The sequence below is a fragment of the Oncorhynchus mykiss genome, chromosome 17 (genome assembly GCF_057628025.1).
Source record: "Oncorhynchus mykiss isolate SJ-2025 chromosome 17, ASM5762802v1, whole genome shotgun sequence".
Classification (NCBI taxonomy): Eukaryota; Metazoa; Chordata; class Actinopteri; order Salmoniformes; family Salmonidae; genus Oncorhynchus; species Oncorhynchus mykiss.
This window is the reverse complement of record NC_143038.1, coordinates 41,156,392-41,177,294: the sequence shown is the minus strand read 5'-3', so window position 1 is coordinate 41,177,294 and position 20,903 is coordinate 41,156,392. Positions and strand designations below refer to the sequence as shown.

Below are 20,903 nucleotides of genomic sequence, written 5' to 3'. Positions count from 1 at the left end.
ACCATTTCAAATGGAATGATGACATAGGCATCAGCCAAATGTAGGAGACAGAGTTGACAGTCTTTAAATAAGAGTATATTGTTAGCTACTTTATTTAATTCAATAATTTACAAATCTCCGGAGGGAAGATCAACATTTGAATATCAACTGAAGGCGGGCGATTATAAGCGCCTCAAATTTGAACCTTTCACAAAAACGCGACTGCCAGAGAAGCTTTCCTAAAGCTAAAATCCATGTTCCACCCATTCTGCGTTTGTTTCTGTGCTGAGTGGGCGCGTCAGTCATATTATTATTACATATTTTTAACCATTGGGCTGTCAGTCATATTATTATTACATGTTTTTAACCATTGGGCTGTCAGTCATATTATTATTACATGTTTTTAACCATTGGGCTGTCAGTCATATTATTATTACATGTTTTTAACCATTGGGCTGTCAGTGATTGGTCGTATATTGAAAAGGTTCGCGTCGCTGTCGTTTTTCCGGGGCGTGGCATAAACAACGCGGGACCTGTTACTTTTGTTTTGAGTGGAAAGTGTTACTACTATAGAGTTACACCCGGCTCAATTGATCCCTTTTATTTATTGTGGAATTTTACTTTTTTACAGTCTATGGGTAATCCTGATGTGTTCCCGCTACAAATCCCCCCCCCCCAACACAATTTACTTAATTCGCATGCTTACGTTAGTTTGAAGTTGAGTTAACGGTTTTCTTTGTTTAAAACATCACATCGGTTTGAAACGTTAGCCAAACGGAATTCGTGTGACATGGAATTATTTCAGAAAGTGGAAAAGATTGGAGAAGGGACGTACGGGGTGGTGTACAAGGCAAAGAACAAAGTCACGGGAGAGACTGTTGCCCTCAAGAAAATCAGACTAGACACGTAAGTGGTGTCTGACTGAAAATTAGCTGGCTACCGAAGTGTCGTTAGCCATCTAACGTTAATTGTAGCCCGGTCAAGCAGCTGACTGACTCCTCACAGTAACATTAGTCCCGATGTGACTATGCTTTCCATTTCCACAGTTGCTTGCTCCTAGCTAACCTTGTTAACTATGTCGCTACCCTAGCTAGTTATTTGACCTGAATTGATAACCAGTGAGTCTTGAAAGTAGGTCACGTAAGTATAGTTAATAACTAGCGAACTCTAAGCTTGCTAGTTGCCTGGAAACCCGTAGTTAAATTTGCTTTGAGTTCTACATCGGGCTGAAATTTGCGTTTGAATCAGGGTGCTACTAGCCAGAACGTTGAGTAAAATGATAGCTACTTTACCGGTTGATTTTTTTTATCTGCATCAACTCCATTTGGTGGAAACACCACTGGTGAAAATCTGTCGCCAATTGGATGGGAACCTATACATTACCGGTTGATATTTTTGGCGGTAGGAATGAGTCAAACGTCGAGTTTCCAGGCTGGCTAGCTATATAGCTTTGTATGACAAACAAGTAACTGTAATGACAGCTACTGGCACTGCTATAAAATGGCATTGGTCACATTTATTTTAATTTTATTTAACCTTTTATTTAACTAGGAAAGTCAGTTAAGAACAAATTCGTATTTACAATTACGGTCCATCAAAAGGCCTCCTGCGGGGACGGGGGCCTGGGATTAAAAAGATAAATGCAATATAAATGGACACATGGACATCCCATAAAAATATTCAGCCAAAGATGATTCAGCAAGCTAGAAGCAGGATTTCTAGTAAAAATATATTTCATTTGTGGACAGATTTCAAATATTAGTTTCTCAGTATATATCATTTACCAGAGAGAATGAAGAAATTAACGACTAATTCAGTAGTTTTGTTTTCATTTAAATAATAACATCTTTCATTGAAAATACATGGGTCTTATTTGGTATTTTATTAGGATCCCCATTAGCTTTTGCAAAAACAGCAGCTACTCTTCCTGGGGTCCACATGAAACATGACATAATACAGAACGTCAATAGACAAGGACAGAACTACATACAGCCTACAAATCAATGCATACACACAAACTACCTAGGTCAAATAGGGGAGAGGCGTCGTGTCGTGAAGTGTTGCTTTATCTGTTTAAAAAAAAAAACAGGTTTGGTGTTTGTTTGAACAATATGAGATGGAAGTTCCATGCAATAAGGGCTCTATAGGGCTCTATATAATACTGTACAATTGTTCTGGATTTGGGGACATGTCTGGTCTTATTACTTAAATAAATACAAATATTATCTCTCTCCAAAATAACTGTCACACTCAAAGTGTATAATAGTTTCCCCTTATCACAGAATAGGCATATGTCCTCTAAGTCCTTGAATTTAGGCAAGTTATTGCAATCCCATTGGAATCACAACTATACTGAACAAAAATATAAATGCAACATGCAACAATAAAATAAAATAAATCTAATACAAATAAGAATACAGCATTTTATGCATTCAAATTGCCATCGATAAAGAGTAATTGTGTTCGTTGTCCGTAGCTTATGCCTGCCCATGCGGTAACCCCACTGCCGCCATGGGGCACTCTGTTCAAAGCTGACATCGGCAAACCACTTTCCCACATGACGCCATACACATGGTCTGCGGTTGTGATGCACTGCTGAGACTTGCTTCCATTCAGCCACAAGCACATTAGTGAGGTCAGGCACTGGTGATGGGCGATTAGGCCTGGCTCGCAGTCTGCGTTCTAATTCATCCCAAAGGTGTTCGATGGGGTTGAGGTCAGAGCTCTGTGCAGGCCAGTCAAGTTCTTCCACACCGATCTCGACAAACCTTTTCTTTATGGACCTTGCTTTGTGCATGGGGGAATTGTCATGCTGAAACAGGAAAGGGCCTTCCCTAAACTGTTGCCACAGAGCAGGTAACGTCTCCTGGCATCCGCCAAGCCCAGATTCGTCCATTGGACTGCCAGATGGTGAAGCGTAATTCACCACTAGAGTCCAATGGCGGCGAGCTTTAAAACTTCAGCCAACACTTGGCATTGTGATCTTAGGCTTGTGTGTGGCTGCCCGACGAACAGTACTTGTGCTGACGTTGCTTCCAAAGACAGTTTGAAACTCGATAGTAAGTGTTGCAACTGAGGACAGACAATTTTTATGCTCTACGTGCTTCAGCACTTGGTGGTCCCGTTCTGTGAGCTTGTGTGGCCTACCATTACGCGGCTGAGCCGTTGATGCTCCTAGACGTTTCCACTAGAGGTCGACTGATTAATCGGAATGGGCGATTAATTCGGGCCGATTTCAAGTTTTCATAACAATTTTTTTTCCTACACCTTTATTTAAATCTTTATTTAACTAGGCAAGTCAGTTAAGAACACATTCTTAATTTCAATGACTGCCTAGGAACGAACCGTGGGTTAACTGCCTCGTTCAGGGGCAGAACGACAGATTTTCACATTGTCAGCTCGGGGGATCCAATCTTGCAACCGTACAGTTAACTAGTCCTTGTGCACTCCACAAGGAGACTGCCTGTTACGCGAATGCAGTAAGCCACGGTAAGTTGCTAGCTAGCATTAAACTTATCTTATATAAAACAATCAATCATAATCACTAGTTAACTACACATGGTTGATGATATTACTAGATATTATCTAGCGTGTCACTGAGCATACAAGTATCTAAGTATCAGACTGAGCGGTGGTAGGCAGAAGCAGGCGCGTAAACATTCATTCAAACAACACTTTTTTTTTTTTACTCTGTTTATTAAGTTTTACACACACACACACACACACACACACACACACACACACACACACACACACACACAGACAAGACAACACAAAGCAATATAAATAATATACTCAACTAGAAAAAAAAATAGCTTTAAAGATACCATACTTTAGACAAGTTAAACACATCAGGCAGAAGGCTACAAAGGTTAAAGGGCAATCTATAGTACAGGGACAGAGCAAACACCTCACCATTGTTCCTGTAAACAGTCAAGGGATAAGGGTGGAGAAATGCAACCACTCACAGACAGTCATGGCCACAGACCGACCATCCACTGGACCAAAAATAACGTTTACAATGCTTAAAAAAAAAAAAAAATAGAATGATTATTCATGTAGGCGTGAACAAAATGTAAAAATAACTGGGAAAAACAAGCTCACACTTCAGTCTCTGCCCGGTCAAGATGAACAAGGCATCCGCGGGTCACAATCAATAAGCACATGGACCTTAATGCCCCCCCAGCAAAAACACAGAGAGAAGCTCCTCCAACCCTTAAGTCACAGGGGGGTCAAATACAGACTTATTTTAGTTTTAATTGGAATGCCATCAGAGGATGGACTGTTTAAAGTAAGACCGGAATGGAGCCCAAGCCTCATTAAACAGTTTGGGGTTCCCACGTGAATTGAATTGAATTGAATTTTTTCTAGTTTCAGAGAGCACAACACATCTCTCACCCAATATTTATAAGATGGGGGAGCTGCCATCTTCCAGTTCTGTAGTATTAGCCGTCTAGCTAAAAGATTTGTATAAGCAACAGTGTCCGACTGGATTCTTGATAGGGGGGTACCCATGGGCAGTACTCCAAAAAAGACGGATCTATAACAGTGTCATATACATCAGAGAAACATTTAAATATTAATTCCCAGAAACCTGACAGTTTATGACAGCCCCAAAACCAATGCAACAGTGTGGCTGGTTCCACTTTACATCTGACACAGGTAGGATCAAAATCAGAGAATATTCTTCCAAGTTTGGCCTCCGACCAGTGGATACGGTGAACCACCTTGAATTGAATGAGGCTGTGTCTAGTGTTAAAAGAGGACGAGTGCACCCTGTGCAGCACAGATTCCCAGGCGTCTTCCCCAAGTTCCTCCCCCAAATCCTTTTCCCATTGAGTCTTTAAAGGCACCAAAGAAGGGTTCTGTAACTCATGAATGATTGCATATACATCTGAAATTGCGCCCCTAGGAAGCTTGTTCAACTCCAAGATGTTCTCTATAGCTGTATTTGCAGGCCTATTGGGAAATCCAGGTGTGTTACCTCTGACAAAGTTTCTAGTCTGGAGATAGCAGAAAAAGTGGGATTGGGGGAGATTAAACTTTTCCTGCAGCTGAGAAAAAGAGGCAAATGTATCATCAAAGAATAATTGGGCTAGCGAGGAGAGGCCTAGTGAGTGCCAAATGCCAAAAGCCCCTTCATTCAAAGATGGAGGAAATAAAATGTTCTGATTGATTGGGCCTGATAGAGAAAAGCCTCGGAGGCTAAAGGCTAAACGGAACTGATTCCAAATTTTAAGAGACTGCTTTACAATTGGGTTGACACACATTTTGCCTAGGGACACTGGGAGAGACGAGCACAACACAGAGGAAGGTGCTGCAGGTTTACACGATTCAGACTCCACCTGGACCCAGAGTGGTCTAGGGCCAGTAGGATCAGTCTGCAGCCAGTACAGAAGGGCTCTGAAATTTGCAGCCCAGTAGTATGTCTGAAAATTTGGTAGAGCTAAACCCCCCAATGACCTAGGCTTCTGTAAATGTTTTCTACCAATCCGTGGTACCTTGCCATCCCAAATAAAATGCATGAATGTTTGATCCAGTGAAATAAAAAAAGATTTTGGAATAAAAATGGGTAAACATTGAAATAAATATAAAAATTTGGGCAACACAGTAATTTTAATGACATTAATCCTTCCGATAAGAGAAAGGGGTAGGGAATTCCAAAAAGTAAAAGATTGTTTCAAACTGTCTGCTAGAGTAACAACGTTTTCCTGAAACAAATTTGAATATTTCCTTGTCACTTTTACTCCCAAGTAGGTGAATTGATCCAGGACAATCCTAAACTGATAACTTGTAAACGAGCACTTTAAAGCAGCCTTGTTTACCGGAAAAAGCTCACTCTTGCCTAGATTCAGCTTGTGCCCTGAGATTGATCCAAACTTTTTAAGAACAGATAGGGCACGTGGCAATGAGGTATCAGGGTTGGAGATAAACAAAAGGAGGTCGTCAGCATATAGCGAGACTTTCTGCTCCCAGCCCGCCCTGATTATACCTTGAATGGCATCATTAGAGCGTAGTGCAATGGCGAGAGGCTCGATTGCCAAAGCAAACAACAAGGGGGAGAGTGGACAACACTGTCTGGATCCGCGGTGCAAGGGAAAATAGTCAGAGGACAAGTTATTAGTCCGTACCGAAGCCATGGGGGAAAAATAAAGAATCTTTATCCACGCAATGAGTTTGGGGCCAAAGCCAAATCTATAAAGGGCAGCTGTTAGGTAATCCCAGTCAACGCAGTCAAATGCTTTTTCGGCATCAAGTGAGACCACCACCTCCGGGTCCCCCGACGCTGGGGAGTAAGGCGCCTTAAATTGAAAAATAAATGCCTATTTCTCACAATGCCAGTCTGGTCAGAGTGTATTACTTGGTGCAGCAAGCCTTCCATGCGGATGGCTAAAAGCTTAGCTAGGATTTTGTAATCACACTTTAAAAGCGAGATTGGGCGATAGGATCCACATTCCAGGGCGTCTTTATTTTTCTTTAATAGTAATGAAATTGAAGCCTGATAAAGACTAGGCGGTAGCTTTGAAGTATTAAGGCAGTCTGCAAATAGTTGAGACAAGAATGGGCAAAGCAGACCAGAAAACGTCCTGTAAAATTCGGTTGGAAAACCGTCCGGACCTGGTGATTTACCACTTTTCATTGCGGACACTGCTGTTGCAATCTCCTCAAGCGTAAATTCTTCTTCTAGACAGTCATGGGAGTCTGTATCAATTGAAGGCATAACCAAGCCATTAAAGAAGGAGTCAATCAGCAAAGGGTCTTGAGGGGATTCAGAGGTGTATAGCGCAGAGTAAAATTGTTTAAATTGATCATTGATCTCTTTATGTATAACTGTGGTGGCACCAGACGGGGTCCTTATTTGTGGGATTAAACGTGAGGCCTCAGATTTACGGATCTGATGCGCAAGGAGTTTATTGGCCTTGTCACCTTGTTCATAGACTTTGTATGGTGCTCGCAAGAGTAACTGTTCAGATTGCCTGGTAGAAAGCTCATCAAATTCAGATTGGCGTAGTTGGCGCTCTTTATGCAGATCAGAGGAAGGATCCGTAGCATACTTCTCATCCAATGTGGCTATGGACTCGCTCAGGTCCCGAAGTCACTGAGAGCGAACTCTGTTTTGGTTGGCTGTATAAGAAATAATTTGGACACGTAGGTATGCTTTGAGAGACTCCCATATGGTAGAGCAGGACATACCTGGTGTTGAATTAGTTTCTAGGAATAAGGTGATTTCAGAAGAAATGAAATTGACAAACTCCTTATCTGAGAGTAAAATGGGGTTGAGACGCCATTGATAACACATAGGAGGTCGCTGGGGAAACTCTAGTTCAAGCACTAATGGTGAATGTTCAGAGATAACAATACTCTCGTAAGTACACTGCCGAAGGTTAGGCAGAAGTTTTTTGTCCAAAAAGAAGTAATCAATCCGGGAGTATGTTTGATGAACATGAGAATAAAAGGAATACTGTCTATCTGTAGGATGTAGGGAACGCCAGGCCTCAAACATAGCATATTTCTGAAGAAAGGATTGAATAAGTAGGGCACATTTAGATGGGCCTGTATTTGTTTGTGAGGACTTGTCAAGAACTGGGGACATTTTACAGTTGAAATCCCCCCTAAAATTAACAAATGAGAATCTAAATTGGGAATAGCAGACAGAAAGGAAGAAATGAAACTTGTGTCATCCCAATTGGGAGCATAAACACTAGCCAAAACAAGAGGGGTAGAAAACAGTTCACCGGTTACTATGACGTATCGTCCCTTAGGATCAGCAATAACCTCAGAAACTACAAAGGGAGTAGCTTTATCAACCAGAATAGCAGCACCTCTTGATTTACTATGAAAGTTCGAGTGGAACACTTGACCAACCCAGTCCTTACGCATCCTAAATTGCTCACCAGTCCTCAAGTGAGTCTCTTGTAGAAATGCAATATTTGCATTCAAGCACTTTATGTGTGTCAACACCCTCTTAGGCTTCACCGGGTTATTAACCCCTTTGGTGTTCCATGAAATGTACTTGAACGCATTATTTCGGCCCCTCTGGGCATTCCCGTTATTCAACCCTGTCATTAGAGCATAGAATGGAAAAGCAATGAGCGCCCAAAACCCCCAGAATAACTTGTCTCAGAGTAATAATGTACGGTGGTAGATGTTTGGAAAAAGTACAGAAAAAAAAACTAAAAAGACAGAATGACCACATTAGAACTGAACAATTCAACCTGCCCCCCCACCCCCTCCCCCCATCCCAGACAATACCTCCCCAAACGAGGTACAAGCCTAAATAGAACATGTTCTCTTCGCACAGTATGTCTGTGAGATTGCAGTCTTAAACCTAAACCCATAGTCCCGCTCTTTAAAGTCGCGTTTTGTTAGTGGATCAAGCAGCAAAAAGAAAGATTTTTATGTATTTCTTTTCAAATAAAAAAAAGGTGAATCCCTTGTGCAAACGGAATGACAAAAGCACCACTTGTAGATTTATATAGTTATATTCCCAGTCTTATAACAGGCATTGAGAGAGAAAATAAGTAAAATGTATAAAGGCTCTCAGCCAAAAATCTAATTTGAAGTAAGGAAATCAAAAATAATAGTAATTATAATAGTAGTCTAGTTGACTGAGACAGCTTACAAACAATACCAAAAAACTATGTGTGCGCAACGTAGAATGTTTGCTGGGCGTAAATGACGCTCACAACTTTTAAGTGAGACCCCAAAAACCGTGTAGCCTCGGGAGACATTTACTGTTTACTGGGTCAATGCAAACGGATGCAGTAAACAAATAACCAAAAATATTTTGAGACACTGTGTAATCAAACGGAATAGGTGATCGAGACAGCCTAGAAACACAGGAGTTAAGTAAAACCTTAATACAATTAAATTAAAATGACTGAATGCTTGTAAGGCACGCACACTAGATGATCAAAACATTAGATCACATCAAATAAGCCTGAATGGTTTCGCCAACTATACAAGACTAGCCTGTTATATCTAAACATAATTGTACCACAGGTGGGTTACTTACTATCCACAGTTCGCAAGCAACAGTTGCTGAACTGTGAGCATGTTCAAGACTTCTTGATGTGACGTTGAATGTGAGCCATAGCCTCATCCGGAGATTCAAATGTGTAGTCTTTACCCTCATGAGATAGCCATAAACGGGCCGGGAATCGCAGTCCATACTTCACACTTGGATGGTCCCGAAGTACTCGTTTGGCCTGTTCGAAAGCTGTGCGCTGCCTGGAAACAGTGGGGGAGTAGTCCTGGTAGATGGAGAAGCTCTGTCCTTGAAAGCTCAGAGTGGTATTGCGGGCTCGTCGGAGGATCTCCATCTTCTCATGAAAAAAAGTGCACTCGAAGAATTATGTCACGGGGCCTCTCCCCATCCCGGGGCTTTGGGCGCAGCGACCGGTGGGCTCGATCAATCAGGGGCTTTTCATCTAAAGCAAGAACATCCTTCAGCAGCCCTGAAACGAAATCTGTGGCGCGATGCATTTCCGCTGACTCTGGGACCGATACAAGTCTCAGATTATTGCGGCGAGAGAATCCCTCTAAACTCACACAGCTCTCCTTCACCTTTTTCAAATCCGCAGCTAGGCGTTTAACTTCAGCCTCCAGGGATGTAGTTAAGTCGGAGACATTAGTAGCGGAGGTCTCCAGTGCTGCAATCGTTGTAGTGAGTGACGCAGCTGTTGTTTTGAGTAATGTGATTGCTGGCACAGTCTCGTTCCGCAGGATGGTTAAATCTGCTTTTAAAATATCAGAAACCTCCTGTATTCTGTCCTCAATCGTAGCAACCATCTGTGTTTTCATTTCAACTATCTCAGAGCGTAGTAGTTTGATGGCCTCGAATGTTCATTTCAGCGCCGCCAGGCCAAGCCGCACCCCCGGGTAAAGTGTGCGTCCCCGGGCCCTCAGACTCAGGAGAGGGCGGTGATGAGAGCGGGTCTTGTAGGCCTGGTTTTCTCAAAGTCATGCTTTTGGCCTTATGTTTGGTCGACATGCTGACATTTGGAAGCAAAGTAGTCTTGGTTTTTACGGAAAGGGATCACCAAATTAATATTTGAAAAAAAATACGGTTCTGCTGAAAAATTCACATAAACTTTAAGAATACCACGGGAGCAAACGGAAAACACATCATTCGCACATGGCGTCCCTCCTATCCCCCCAAACAGCACTTTTGTGCGTTTTGCCAGCAGCTCTTCGTTGCAGGTCAAGCATTGCACTGTTTATGACTTCAAGCCTATCAACTCCCGAGATGAGGCTGGTGTAACCGAAGTGAAATGGCTAGCTAGTTAGTGCGCGCTAATAGCGTTTCAAACGTGACTCGCTCTGAGCCTTCTAGTAGTTGTTCCCCTTGCTCTGCATGGGTAACGCTGCTTTGATGGTGGCTGTTGTCGTTGTGTTGCTGGTTCGAGCCTAGGGAGGAGCGGGGAGAGGGACGGAAGCTATACTGTTACACTGGCAATACTAAAGTGCCTATAAGAACATCCAATAGTCAAAGGTTAATGAAATACAAATGGTATAGAGGGAAATAGTCCTATAATTCCTATAATAACTACAACCTAAAACTTCTTACCTGGGAATATTGAAGACTCATGTTAAAAGGAAGTACCAGCTTTCATATGTTCTTATGTTCTGAGCAAGGAACTGAAACGTTAGCTTTCTTACATGGCACTTTTACTTTCTTCTCCAACACTTTGTTTTTGCATTATTTAAACCAAATTGAACATGTTTCATTATTTACTTGAGGCTAAATTGATTTTATTGATGTATTATAAAGTATTATAAAGTATTATTAAAATAAGTGTTCATTCAGTATTGTCGTAATTGTCATTATTACCCCCCAAAAATAAAAAATAGTCTGATTAATCGGTATCGGGTTTTTTGGTCCTCCAATAATCGCTATCGGCGCTGAAAAATCATAATCGGCCTACCTCTAGTTTCCACTTCACAATAACATCACTTACAGTTGCCCGGGGTAGAAATTTGATATATTGACTTGTTGGAAAGGTGGCATCCTGTAACGGTGCCACATTTAAGTCACTGAACTCTTCAGCAAGGCCATTATACTGTTTGTCTATATAGATTGCATGTCTGTGTGCTCGATTTTATACACCTGTCAGGAATGTGTGTGGCTGAAATAGCTGAATCCGCTAGTTTGAAGGGGTGTCCACATACTTTTGTGTACACATCTATTATACAGTGCATTTGATTCAATTTTCCACATTTTGTTACGTTACAGCCTTATTCTAAAATTGATTTATTTTTTTAAATCCATCAAACACACAATACCCCATAATGACAAAGCGAAAACAGGCATTTGCAAATTTATTCAAAAAATGTAAACTGATGCTTTGCTATTCAGACTGTTTGCTATGAGACTTGAAATTGATCTCCGGTGCATCCTGTTTCCATTTATCATCCTTGATGTTTCTACAACTTGATTGGAGTCCACCTGTTGTAAATTCAATTGATTGGTCATGATTTGGAATGGCACAGACCTGTCTATATAAGGTCCCACAGTGGACAGTGCATGTCAGAGCAAAAACTAGGCCGCGAGGTCGAAGGAATTGTCCATAGAGCTCCTAGATAGGATTTTCTCGAGGCACAGATCTGGGGAAGGGTACCAAAACGTTTCTGCAGCATTGAAGGTCCCCAAGAACACAGTGTCCTCCATCATTCTTAAGTGGCATACGTTTGGAACCACCAAGACTCTTCCTAGAGCTGGCCGCCCGGCCAAACTGAACAATCGGGGGAGAACTTGGTCACTCTGACAGAGCTTTAAAGTTTATTGTGGAGGTGGGAGAATCTTCCAGAAGGACAACCATCTCTGCAGCACTCCACCAATCAGGCCTTTATGGTAGAGTGGCCAGACGAAAGCCACTCCTCAGTAAAAGGCACATGACAGCTCGCTTGGAGTTTGCCAAAAGACACCTAAAGGACTCTGACCATGAGAAACAAGATTGAACTCTGGCCTGAATGCCAAGCATCACACCTAGAGGAAACCTGGCATCATCCCTATGGTGAAGTAAGTTGGTGCCATATACCACACCTCCATACCACACCTCCTCGGGCCTTATTGCTTAATTATATCAAAGTAAACTTGGAGTCACGCAATGACATGTGGTCCTTCCACTACAACTTGTTGGGAAAGGATGCAGTTTATTAGGCTACAGATATAATCAATTATGATGAACTTCACAAGGTGGTGAAAGTGCAAGGTTGATGCTCCTTTCCAATAAATATTAATGGTCCTATTCTGGTGACATGATAATTAATGCTTGATGCCATTTGACAAATAGTCTCGCTCTTTTGTCCATAATAATATTTTCATGCAGGCTGTACATGCGCTCTAGCCATCAGCGCAAGTGCCAATACCAGACTATATAACACAACATATTTGTGAGAAAACCATCAGTAGAGTTGAAATTGCGATGGAAACCCATTTAATTTGTATTTTTTTTATTCTGGAATTTAGCATCAAAAAGTATTTATGTGCACTATGTCATGATGCACAGCCTTTTATCTGCAAGTTATTTTGATGGAAACACATCACTGGTGGGAAAATGTGCAAATCATTTTTATGTGGATTTTAGAATATTCACATAAATCTGTCACCAATTGGATGGAAACCTAGCTAGTGTCTGTGTGAGTAAAGGGATGATATTGTGTGACTGTCGTAGCTATATGTCTTTTTCTTAGGGAAACAGAGGGAGTACCAAGCACTGCCATCAGAGAGATATCGCTCCTCAAAGAGCTCAGCCACCCAAATATTGTCAAGTATGTACAATTGAGCTACTTATTATGTTAAACATCAACTGTCTCTGTTAAATTGTGCTTACATTGACATCTCTATGTATTTTCACACCGACAGGCTCTGTGATGTCATCCACACAGAGAACAAACTGTACCTGGTTTTTGAGTTCCTTCATCAGGACCTTAAGAAGTTCATGGACTCCTCGGTCTCTGGTATCTCTCTGCCACTTGTCAAGGTATGCACAGACTGCACATCCAATGTGTTCAGACTAGGGGTGTGAGGCTTCTAAATAAGTGAATTACCCCCCCAATGTCTGTCAGTGCTACATATATTTTGTCACATTTTTAAATGAAAACAATATGGAAACCTACGAGGTTGTCTGACTGTCTCTCTTAAGCTAATTAGGTGTGTCTGTTTTGTGTGTGTGTGCAGAGTTACCTGTTCCAGCTGCTGCAGGGCCTGGCCTTCTGTCACTCCCACAGGGTTCTCCATCGGGACCTGAAGCCCCAGAACCTTCTCATTAACGCCCAGGGGGAGATCAAGCTGGCTGACTTTGGCCTAGCTAGGGCCTTTGGGGTGCCTGTCCGCACCTACACTCATGAGGTGAAGCATACATACACCACACTGTAATTTGCTGTGCGGTTTTTAGTTGGCCAATGGCTAACAACATGGGTCTTTAGTGTTTCACTTGTGTTATGCTTCTGTAAGCATCTTAAATGATTTCTGAACCCATGATGGGGAAACTAACATTTTAGCATTTCTCAGGTGGTAACTCTATGGTACCGAGCTCCAGAAATTCTTTTGGGCTGCAAATACTACTCCACAGCGGTTGACATCTGGAGTTTGGGCTGTATTTTTGCTGAAATGGTAAATGTATTCTCCGGCTATACTATTTTGTAGCTTTAACGTTTATAAAGCAAGGTCTCACTTCATGTCCAAACCTTCCAATTCTTCCTTCAGATAACCAGGAGGGCCTTGTTTCCAGGCGACTCAGAGATCGATCAGCTGTTCCGGATCTTCCGTACCTTGGGCACACCGGACGAGGTGGCTTGGCCAGGGGTCACTTCCATGCCTGACTACAAGCCCTCCTTCCCCAAGTGGGCCCGACAGGAGCTGTCCAAAGTGGTTCCCCCACTGGACGAGGACGGGAGAGAGCTGCTCAGGGTGACAACCCTTTTATTAAATATATATTTATTTTTTGTATTTTACCCCCCTTTTCTCGTCTCATCGCTGCAACTCCCCAACGGGCTCGGGAGGCGACGGTTGAGTCATGCGTCCTCCGAAACATGAACTGCCAGACCTTGCTTCTTAACACCCACCCGCTTAACCCGGAACCCAGCCACACCAATGTGTTGGAGGAAACAGTGTTCAATTGACGACCGTGGCCAGCCTGCAGGTTCCTGTCCCGCCACAAGTAGTCGCTAAAGTGCGATGAGCCAAGTAAAGCCCCCCCGGCCAAACCCTCCCCTAACCCGGACGAATCTGGGCCAATTGTGCGCCACCCTATGGGACTCCCCATCACGGCCGGTTGTGATACAGCCTGTGACCGAATCCCGGTCTGTATGGACAGTGCCTTAGACTGCTGAGCCACTCAGGAGGCCCAGGGTTAGAACTCTTAACAACATTGACCACTTTTTAATTATGTTTTGGTAATAGGCTGGTACCAATAAGGTTAATAATAGGCAGACTCTACTGCACATCCAAAGCTGATTTGTGAAAGTGCTGGAGGCAAAACTGGAGGAACAGGAAAAAGGTTTCAGTCAGATGCAAATGTATTTTAATTATAGCTGAGCTTTCGGTCAGTCTCCCTTGATTAGAGCATGTCTCAACAAACAACAGCGGGACAGATAAGGTCACACTGCGAGCCAGAGGTAATTGCAGACACCTAGTGGCTCTTTTGGGTACTTTAGATTACCACAGATGTCATAATATCAGATAGAAATACAGGATAGAACAGAACATGATATAGATTTATTTATACTAGAACAAAACACAGGGAATGTGGTGCTGTTATAAGGAACCCAGTCTCTCAAAGAAAGCCGAAAGACTGCTGCAAAAAGAATATACTGTATATACAACACTATATACAAATGTAGAACCAGGGGAAATCTAATAAAACAACTAGGTTAAGGTAACCTGCCGGAAGTATCGGGCCACTAGGGGTATCATGAATGTGTGTGTGAAGCTAAGATGATGACAATGGGAAATACAACATGACCCTCATATCAAAATCCTCCTTAAGTCCTTATGGCTGTAGGATGCCTAAAGTATAAATCCAGAAGTTCTCTCTGGCAGAGTTTACGGTCGTTTTCTTCTCTTTTATTAATACGGTTAATGAAATATAATTAATTGAAATTTGTGCTCAGAGCTTTTTGTTTTCACATAGGCCTATGACACGTAATCGATATGCCCCTTTTTATGACGTATTTGTTCTTCTTATTTTTCCAGCAAATGCTGAGCTATGACCCAAACAAGAGGATATCTGCCAAAAATGCCCTCGTCCATCGTTTTTTCCGTGATGTCACCATGCCAATGCCACACCTACGACTGTGACATGCAAACTGACAGGAACAATACATAGCCCAGGGTCTTTCCATGAGAGATCCCTGAGCAGGAGGACTGCCCCAGCTCTTATCCACACCTGAATACTACAGTCCAGGAGATGGGAGAGATCACAGTGAAATATGGATGCCTTTCCAAAAATCATTCTAGCAGCCAAAAACCAGCATTTGTATAAATTGGATGTTCTGTGAGTTTTTTTCTCTACAGCTATGAGTGCCTGTTATGTCATAGAGAATGAACTCTACAGTTGTTTCAGCATTTTATGTGTATTGAAAGGGTTAACTTGGTTTGTGTACATTTTAGTCATTTAGCAGATGCAAGATCTTTATTTGTTCATTGCATAATTTATGATAAAAAGTTGATTAAATTAGTTTGAGCTTTATTGTGTGAAACTATTTGAATATTACTAATTTGGCTTGTGTTATAAACTCACTGGCAGTAAATCTTTAGCAGATTTTTTTTTATCTAGCCTTGACATAGGAAATCTGAATAATTCTGCATTCATAACCAAGTGGGAATTTACCACATACAGCTGGTAAAAATCCATTAGATGAGCCCTCCAACTAGTAATTATGCTGCATTCGTAACCAAGTGGGAGGTGGGAATTTACTAGTTGTAAAGTCGTAAATACCAGTTGGATGCATTCACATGCTTTGAACTCATTGAGAAACATCAATATGGCTAACAAGCTGCCTTTTTCCTAGCCACCGTGCTTCTACACCTGCATTGCTTGCTGTTTGGGGTTTTAGGCTGGGTTTCTGTACAGCACTTTGAGATATCAGCTGATGTACGAAGGGCTATATAAATACATTTTATTTGATTTAAACCATAAACTAAAAGTACAGCTATCATGTGTGTTTAAAAAAATATTCCGAAATTGGATCTGGGGACCCATGTCAAATCTTTTCAGTCTCCTGAGGGAGAAAGGGTGTCATGCCCTCTTCACGACTGTCTTGGTGTGTTTGAACAATGATAGTTTATTGGTGATGTGGACACCAAGGAACTTGAAACTCTCGACCCGCTCCACTACTGACCCATCGATGTTAATGGGGGTGTGTTTGGCCCGCCTTTTCCTGTAGTCCATGATCAGTTCCTTTGTCTTGCTCACATTGAGGGAGAGGTTGTTGTACTGGCACCACACTGCCAGGTCTCAGCCTATAGGGAGGAGGTCAGTCTCATCATTGTCGGGGATCAGGCCTACCACTGTTGTGGCGTCAGCAAAGTTAATGATTGTGTTGGAGTCGTGTTTGGCCACACAGTCGTGGGTGAACAGAGTACAGGGTGGGACTAAGCACGCACCCTTGAGAGGCCCCAGTGTTGAGGATCAGCGTGGCAGATGTGTTGTTGCCTACCCTTATCACCTGGGGGCAGCCCGTCAGGAAGTCCAGGATCCAGTTGCAGAGGGAGGTGTTTAGTCCCAGAATCCTTAGTTTAGTGATTAGCTTTATGGGCGCTATGGTGTTGAATGCTGAGCTGTAGTCAATGAACAGCATTCTCAGGATTTTTTTTTATAAGCGTCCGGATTAGCGTCCTGTAGCGTAGCATGGTTTAGATGCAGCTGCACAACAGCTCTTAAAGGGGCAATGTCTTAACAGGGCAATGACATACTTTCTAACAGAAACAAACAATATTATGTTTGTATTTTATTATTAATAATCAGGATGTTGTGTCCAATGGGGGTAAATGCAGATGGACAAAATGCATGCTTCAGCTTAGGTACATTTTTATTGGCACTATGCTTCATCAGTTGTCCTACAGGTCATAATGCCTATTGCTAAAAGCACATCTGATAATATAGACTATGCACAGGCTATATGCATGGTACAATATGTTATTGGGCCCATTTCTGGAGGTGGAATTTATGTTTTAGATGGTGTCAACATTTTATTATCATTCACTTTGAAGTAGAATGTCCTTTTAAAAAGTCTCCAGACCTGAGTTTATCAGTCCTGCATAAAAATTATCTCTGGGAGGATCCCGGACCCCCTTGAGTTGGTCAAATTCGCTGTTTAATACATGTGCAAAATGATCCTCTTACCCTAAAGGCATGATGGTCATGGCTTTTATTAGATGAAAGGCGAGGTCAACTTAGAGATCTGAGATCGACTTAAGTTTCAGTCATGGGATTTTTGTGTTGTAACCCCTGTGAATGCATCCAACTGGTATTTACAACTTCACAACTGACAAATTCCCACTTTCCACTTGGTTATGAACGCAGCATAAGTCCGAATCCCAAATCAACTCCTTAACCCTATGCACTTGTGAGAGGATTTGATTGATTTATAAGCAATATGGCTTAACTTCCATCTAGCCTATCAGAAGGTGAGGTTATGATTATCATATTGCTTTCATATATTGAATCCACACAGATCTCCACAAATGCATAGGGCGAGATTGGCCCTAAATTAGGTTTTGGGCTCGATCAAATATTTTCTATTATATTGAGAAGACAGTCGAGTGACGCTCTAACAATGGAAACACGTGTCCTCAAATATGGAAGGCAGGTGGGAGGAAGCAAGATCAGGTGGGACCATAGAGTACCACAGAATGAGTCATAATACCCATAAAACCTAGCGGTCAAACAGGGAAATGGTTCCAATTGTTTTTCCATCATTTTTTTCTATAGGGGGTTTTAGAAACACTTCAAATAAATAGCTGGTAGGCCATTAGCTAATCTAACATAGCAGGCGTAAAAGAAACACCTGAAACTGTTGGGGAAGTTCTCTTCTGCACGTTTGAACCAATCCAGTAAATGGGGAGGAGGAGTTAAGATGGAGTGTCGCCTCGCTAATGTCCAAAAGTGGAAGTCGTGTTACAGGCTGTCTTTCCATTTCCCGGAACCGGAACATCTGTTTGTTGGGGACTCAGCAGAGGCTATCCATTAGCCAATCAGTGTTTCTCACGGAGTTCAAAGCATGTGAATGCATCCAAATGGTATTTACGACATCACAACTAATAACTTTCCCGCTTGGTTATGAATGCAGCATCAATATACACTACATGACCAAGAGTATGTGGACACCTGCTTGTCGAACGTCTCATTCCAAAATCATGAAAATTAATATGGAGTTTGCTCCTATAACAGCCTCCACTCTCATTGGAAGGCTTTCCACTAGATGTTTGAACATTGTTGTGGGGACTTGCTTCCATTCAGCCACAAGCGCATGAGTGAGGTAGGCACTGATGTTGGGCAATTAGGCCAGACTCGCAGTCGGCGTTCCAATTCATCCCAAAGGTGTTCAACGGGGTTGAGGTCAGGGCTCTGTGCAGGCCAGTCAAGTTCTTCCACACTGATCTCAACAAACCATTTCTGTATGGACCTTGCTTTGTGCACAGGGCCATTGTCATGTTGTAAGAGGAAAGGGCCTTCCCCAAACTGTTGCTACAAAGTTGGAAGCACAGAATCGTCTAGAATGTCATTGTATGCTGTAGCGTTAAGATTTCCCTTCACTGGATCCAAGGGGCCTAGCCCGATTCATTAAAAACAGCCCTAGACCATTATTCTTCCTCCACCAAACTTTACAGTTGGCACTGTGCATTGGGGCAGGTAGCGTTCTTCTGCAATCCGCCAAACCCAGATTCGCCCGTCAGACTGCCATATGGTGAAGCATGATTCATCACTCCAGAGAATGCATTTCCACTGCTCCAGTGTCTAATGGCGGCGAACTTTACACTACCCCAGCCGACGCTTGGCATTGCGCATGGTGATCTTAGGCTTGTGTGCGACTGCTCGGCTATGGAAACCCATTTCATGAAGCTCCTGACTAACCGTTATTGTGCTGATGTTGCTTCCAGAGGCAGTTTGGAACTACATAGTGAGTGTTGCAACCGGGGACCACTTCCCGGCTGAGCCATTGTTGCTTCTAGATGTTTCCACTTCACAATAACAGCAGTTACAGTTGACTGGGGCAGCTCTAGCAGGGCAGAAATTTGATGAACTGACTTGATGGAAAGGTCGCATCCTATGACGGTGCCACATTGAAAGTCACTGAGCCCTTCAGTAAAGCCATTCTACTGCCAATGTTTGTCTATGGAGATTGCATGGCTGTGTGCTCAATTGTATACACCTGTCAGCAACTGGTGTACCTTAAATAGCAAAATCCACTAATTTGAAGGGATGTCCACATACTTTTGTATATATAGTGACCATAATTCTATCTTCCTTATTCCTGCTTACAAGCTGTTGCATGTGACAAATAAGATTTGATTTAGTGTAGCTATAAATCACTTAGTTAGCTGTGTTTACACAGGGAGCCCAATTCTGATGTTTTGCCCAATTATTGACAAAAGATCTGATCTGTTTGGTCAAAAGACCAATACTTTGGCAAAGGATACGATATGGGCTGCCAGTGTAAAAGCAACCGTAGTTGCTGTGGGAATGACGAAAAAAAGAAAGTAAAAAATCTTCACACAAAGTTTCGGCAGATGGCAGCACCACTGAACATTGCTACTATTTCACGAGTATAAGCGGCGTATAGCCAATCATCGGTCGTTTTATTGCGCCTTTCACTAAAACGCATTACCATTGGATAATTTTCTTCCGCGCTTTCCCTATACAAACAAGATGGCTGGGGTTGTTGAACTCCAGAAATTGAAGGTGAGAACTATTTAAAAAGGAATAAAATCCAATACATACGTAATTCCTTATAGTCTGGCATCGTGTAAAATGTATAAGTAATTTACGTATTGTACGGTTTACTACTCCACTCACTAGATAATGTAGTTGTGCGGTAGTAATACTCCGTGTGATTTGCCTGCAAATGGAAGCTAGCTACCTTACACAGCTGTCTGCTAGTGTTAGCTAGCTAACATGCGCACGTTCGTTACTGTAAAACATGAAATAACCGAGAGCGTCGTCATTTGACCAGCTAGTTGCACGAATTAATTTAGCTAATAAATACATTTTACCTAGCAAAGTTATTGTATTCTTAGCTAGTTCTGGTAGCTACCTAGTTTGATTAATCAGGCTGTAATACACAATTGGTATATACAGCTTTTATAGCCGATTTATGCTTGGTCTGGCAATGCGAGCGGAAGCTCCGTACAGAGGGCGACACGATTGAGACGCCTCGGGTGGCTTGTGGAGGCCAAATCGAGTTTCGCACGGCGATGCTTCCTCTTCCTCTAGGAGGTTTAACGGCGGTTGGCATCCAATAAATGTTGGATTACTGCCACCTACTAGACTGAAATATAGATCCCTTTAATGTTGCTTGAAAAAAAATAAAAATACCATACCATCTAATGCTACACACACAGAACAAAAACATACTCCACTATTTAAACATATTTAGTCCTACTTCAGGCCAACAGTCTGAAAGTATGGAATACCACCACTTAACAGGCTCCTGAGTGGTGCAGCGGTCTAAGACACTGCATCCAGGCGGGATCACATCCGGCTGTGATAGGGAGGTGCACAATTGGCCCAGCGTCGTCCGGGTTAGGATTTGGCTGGGATTGGCTGTCATTGTAAATAAGAATTTGTTCTAAACTGACTTGCCTGGTTAAATAATAAAATGAACACCCTGTCAAGTCTCTCTGCAGCTGCCACCAGAACCTCTTTTCCGCAACTTAAATTCCATCCCTGCAGTACAGTTAATAAAAACGCCAAAAA

General features: G+C 42.3%; 2 protein-coding genes across 4 annotated transcripts in view; both read left to right on the top strand.

Moving 5' to 3' along the window:
• The first annotated feature begins 244 nt into the window (after positions 1 to 244).
• On the top strand, positions 245 to 15,674 carry LOC110494209 (cyclin-dependent kinase 2). 2 transcript variants are annotated; one of them, XM_021569045.3, is made up of 7 exons: positions 245 to 885; positions 12,676 to 12,753; positions 12,848 to 12,965; positions 13,163 to 13,333; positions 13,496 to 13,597; positions 13,691 to 13,894; positions 15,179 to 15,674. In XM_021569045.3, the coding sequence occupies exons 1-7, from the start codon at positions 770 to 772 to the stop codon at positions 15,281 to 15,283; spliced, it is 894 nt and encodes a 297-aa protein (XP_021424720.1). In that variant the 5' UTR covers positions 245 to 769; the 3' UTR covers positions 15,284 to 15,674. The 2 variants fall into 2 exon arrangements, with proteins under 2 accessions (XP_021424720.1, XP_021424721.1); XM_021569046.3 differs by lacking the exon at positions 245 to 885 and adding an exon at positions 8,873 to 12,001.
• Positions 15,675 to 19,779: 4,105 nt separating this feature from the next.
• Positions 19,780 to 20,903, top strand: part of sarnp (SAP domain containing ribonucleoprotein) — a 67,532-nt gene continuing 66,408 nt past the window's right edge. For both annotated transcript variants that reach the window (XM_090205596.1, XM_021569047.3), the window contains exon 1: positions 19,780 to 19,889. In XM_090205596.1, the coding sequence (XP_090061722.1) occupies positions 19,857 to 19,889 (33 nt within the window). In that variant the 5' untranslated portion in view covers positions 19,780 to 19,856. The remainder of the gene's footprint in view (positions 19,890 to 20,903) is intronic.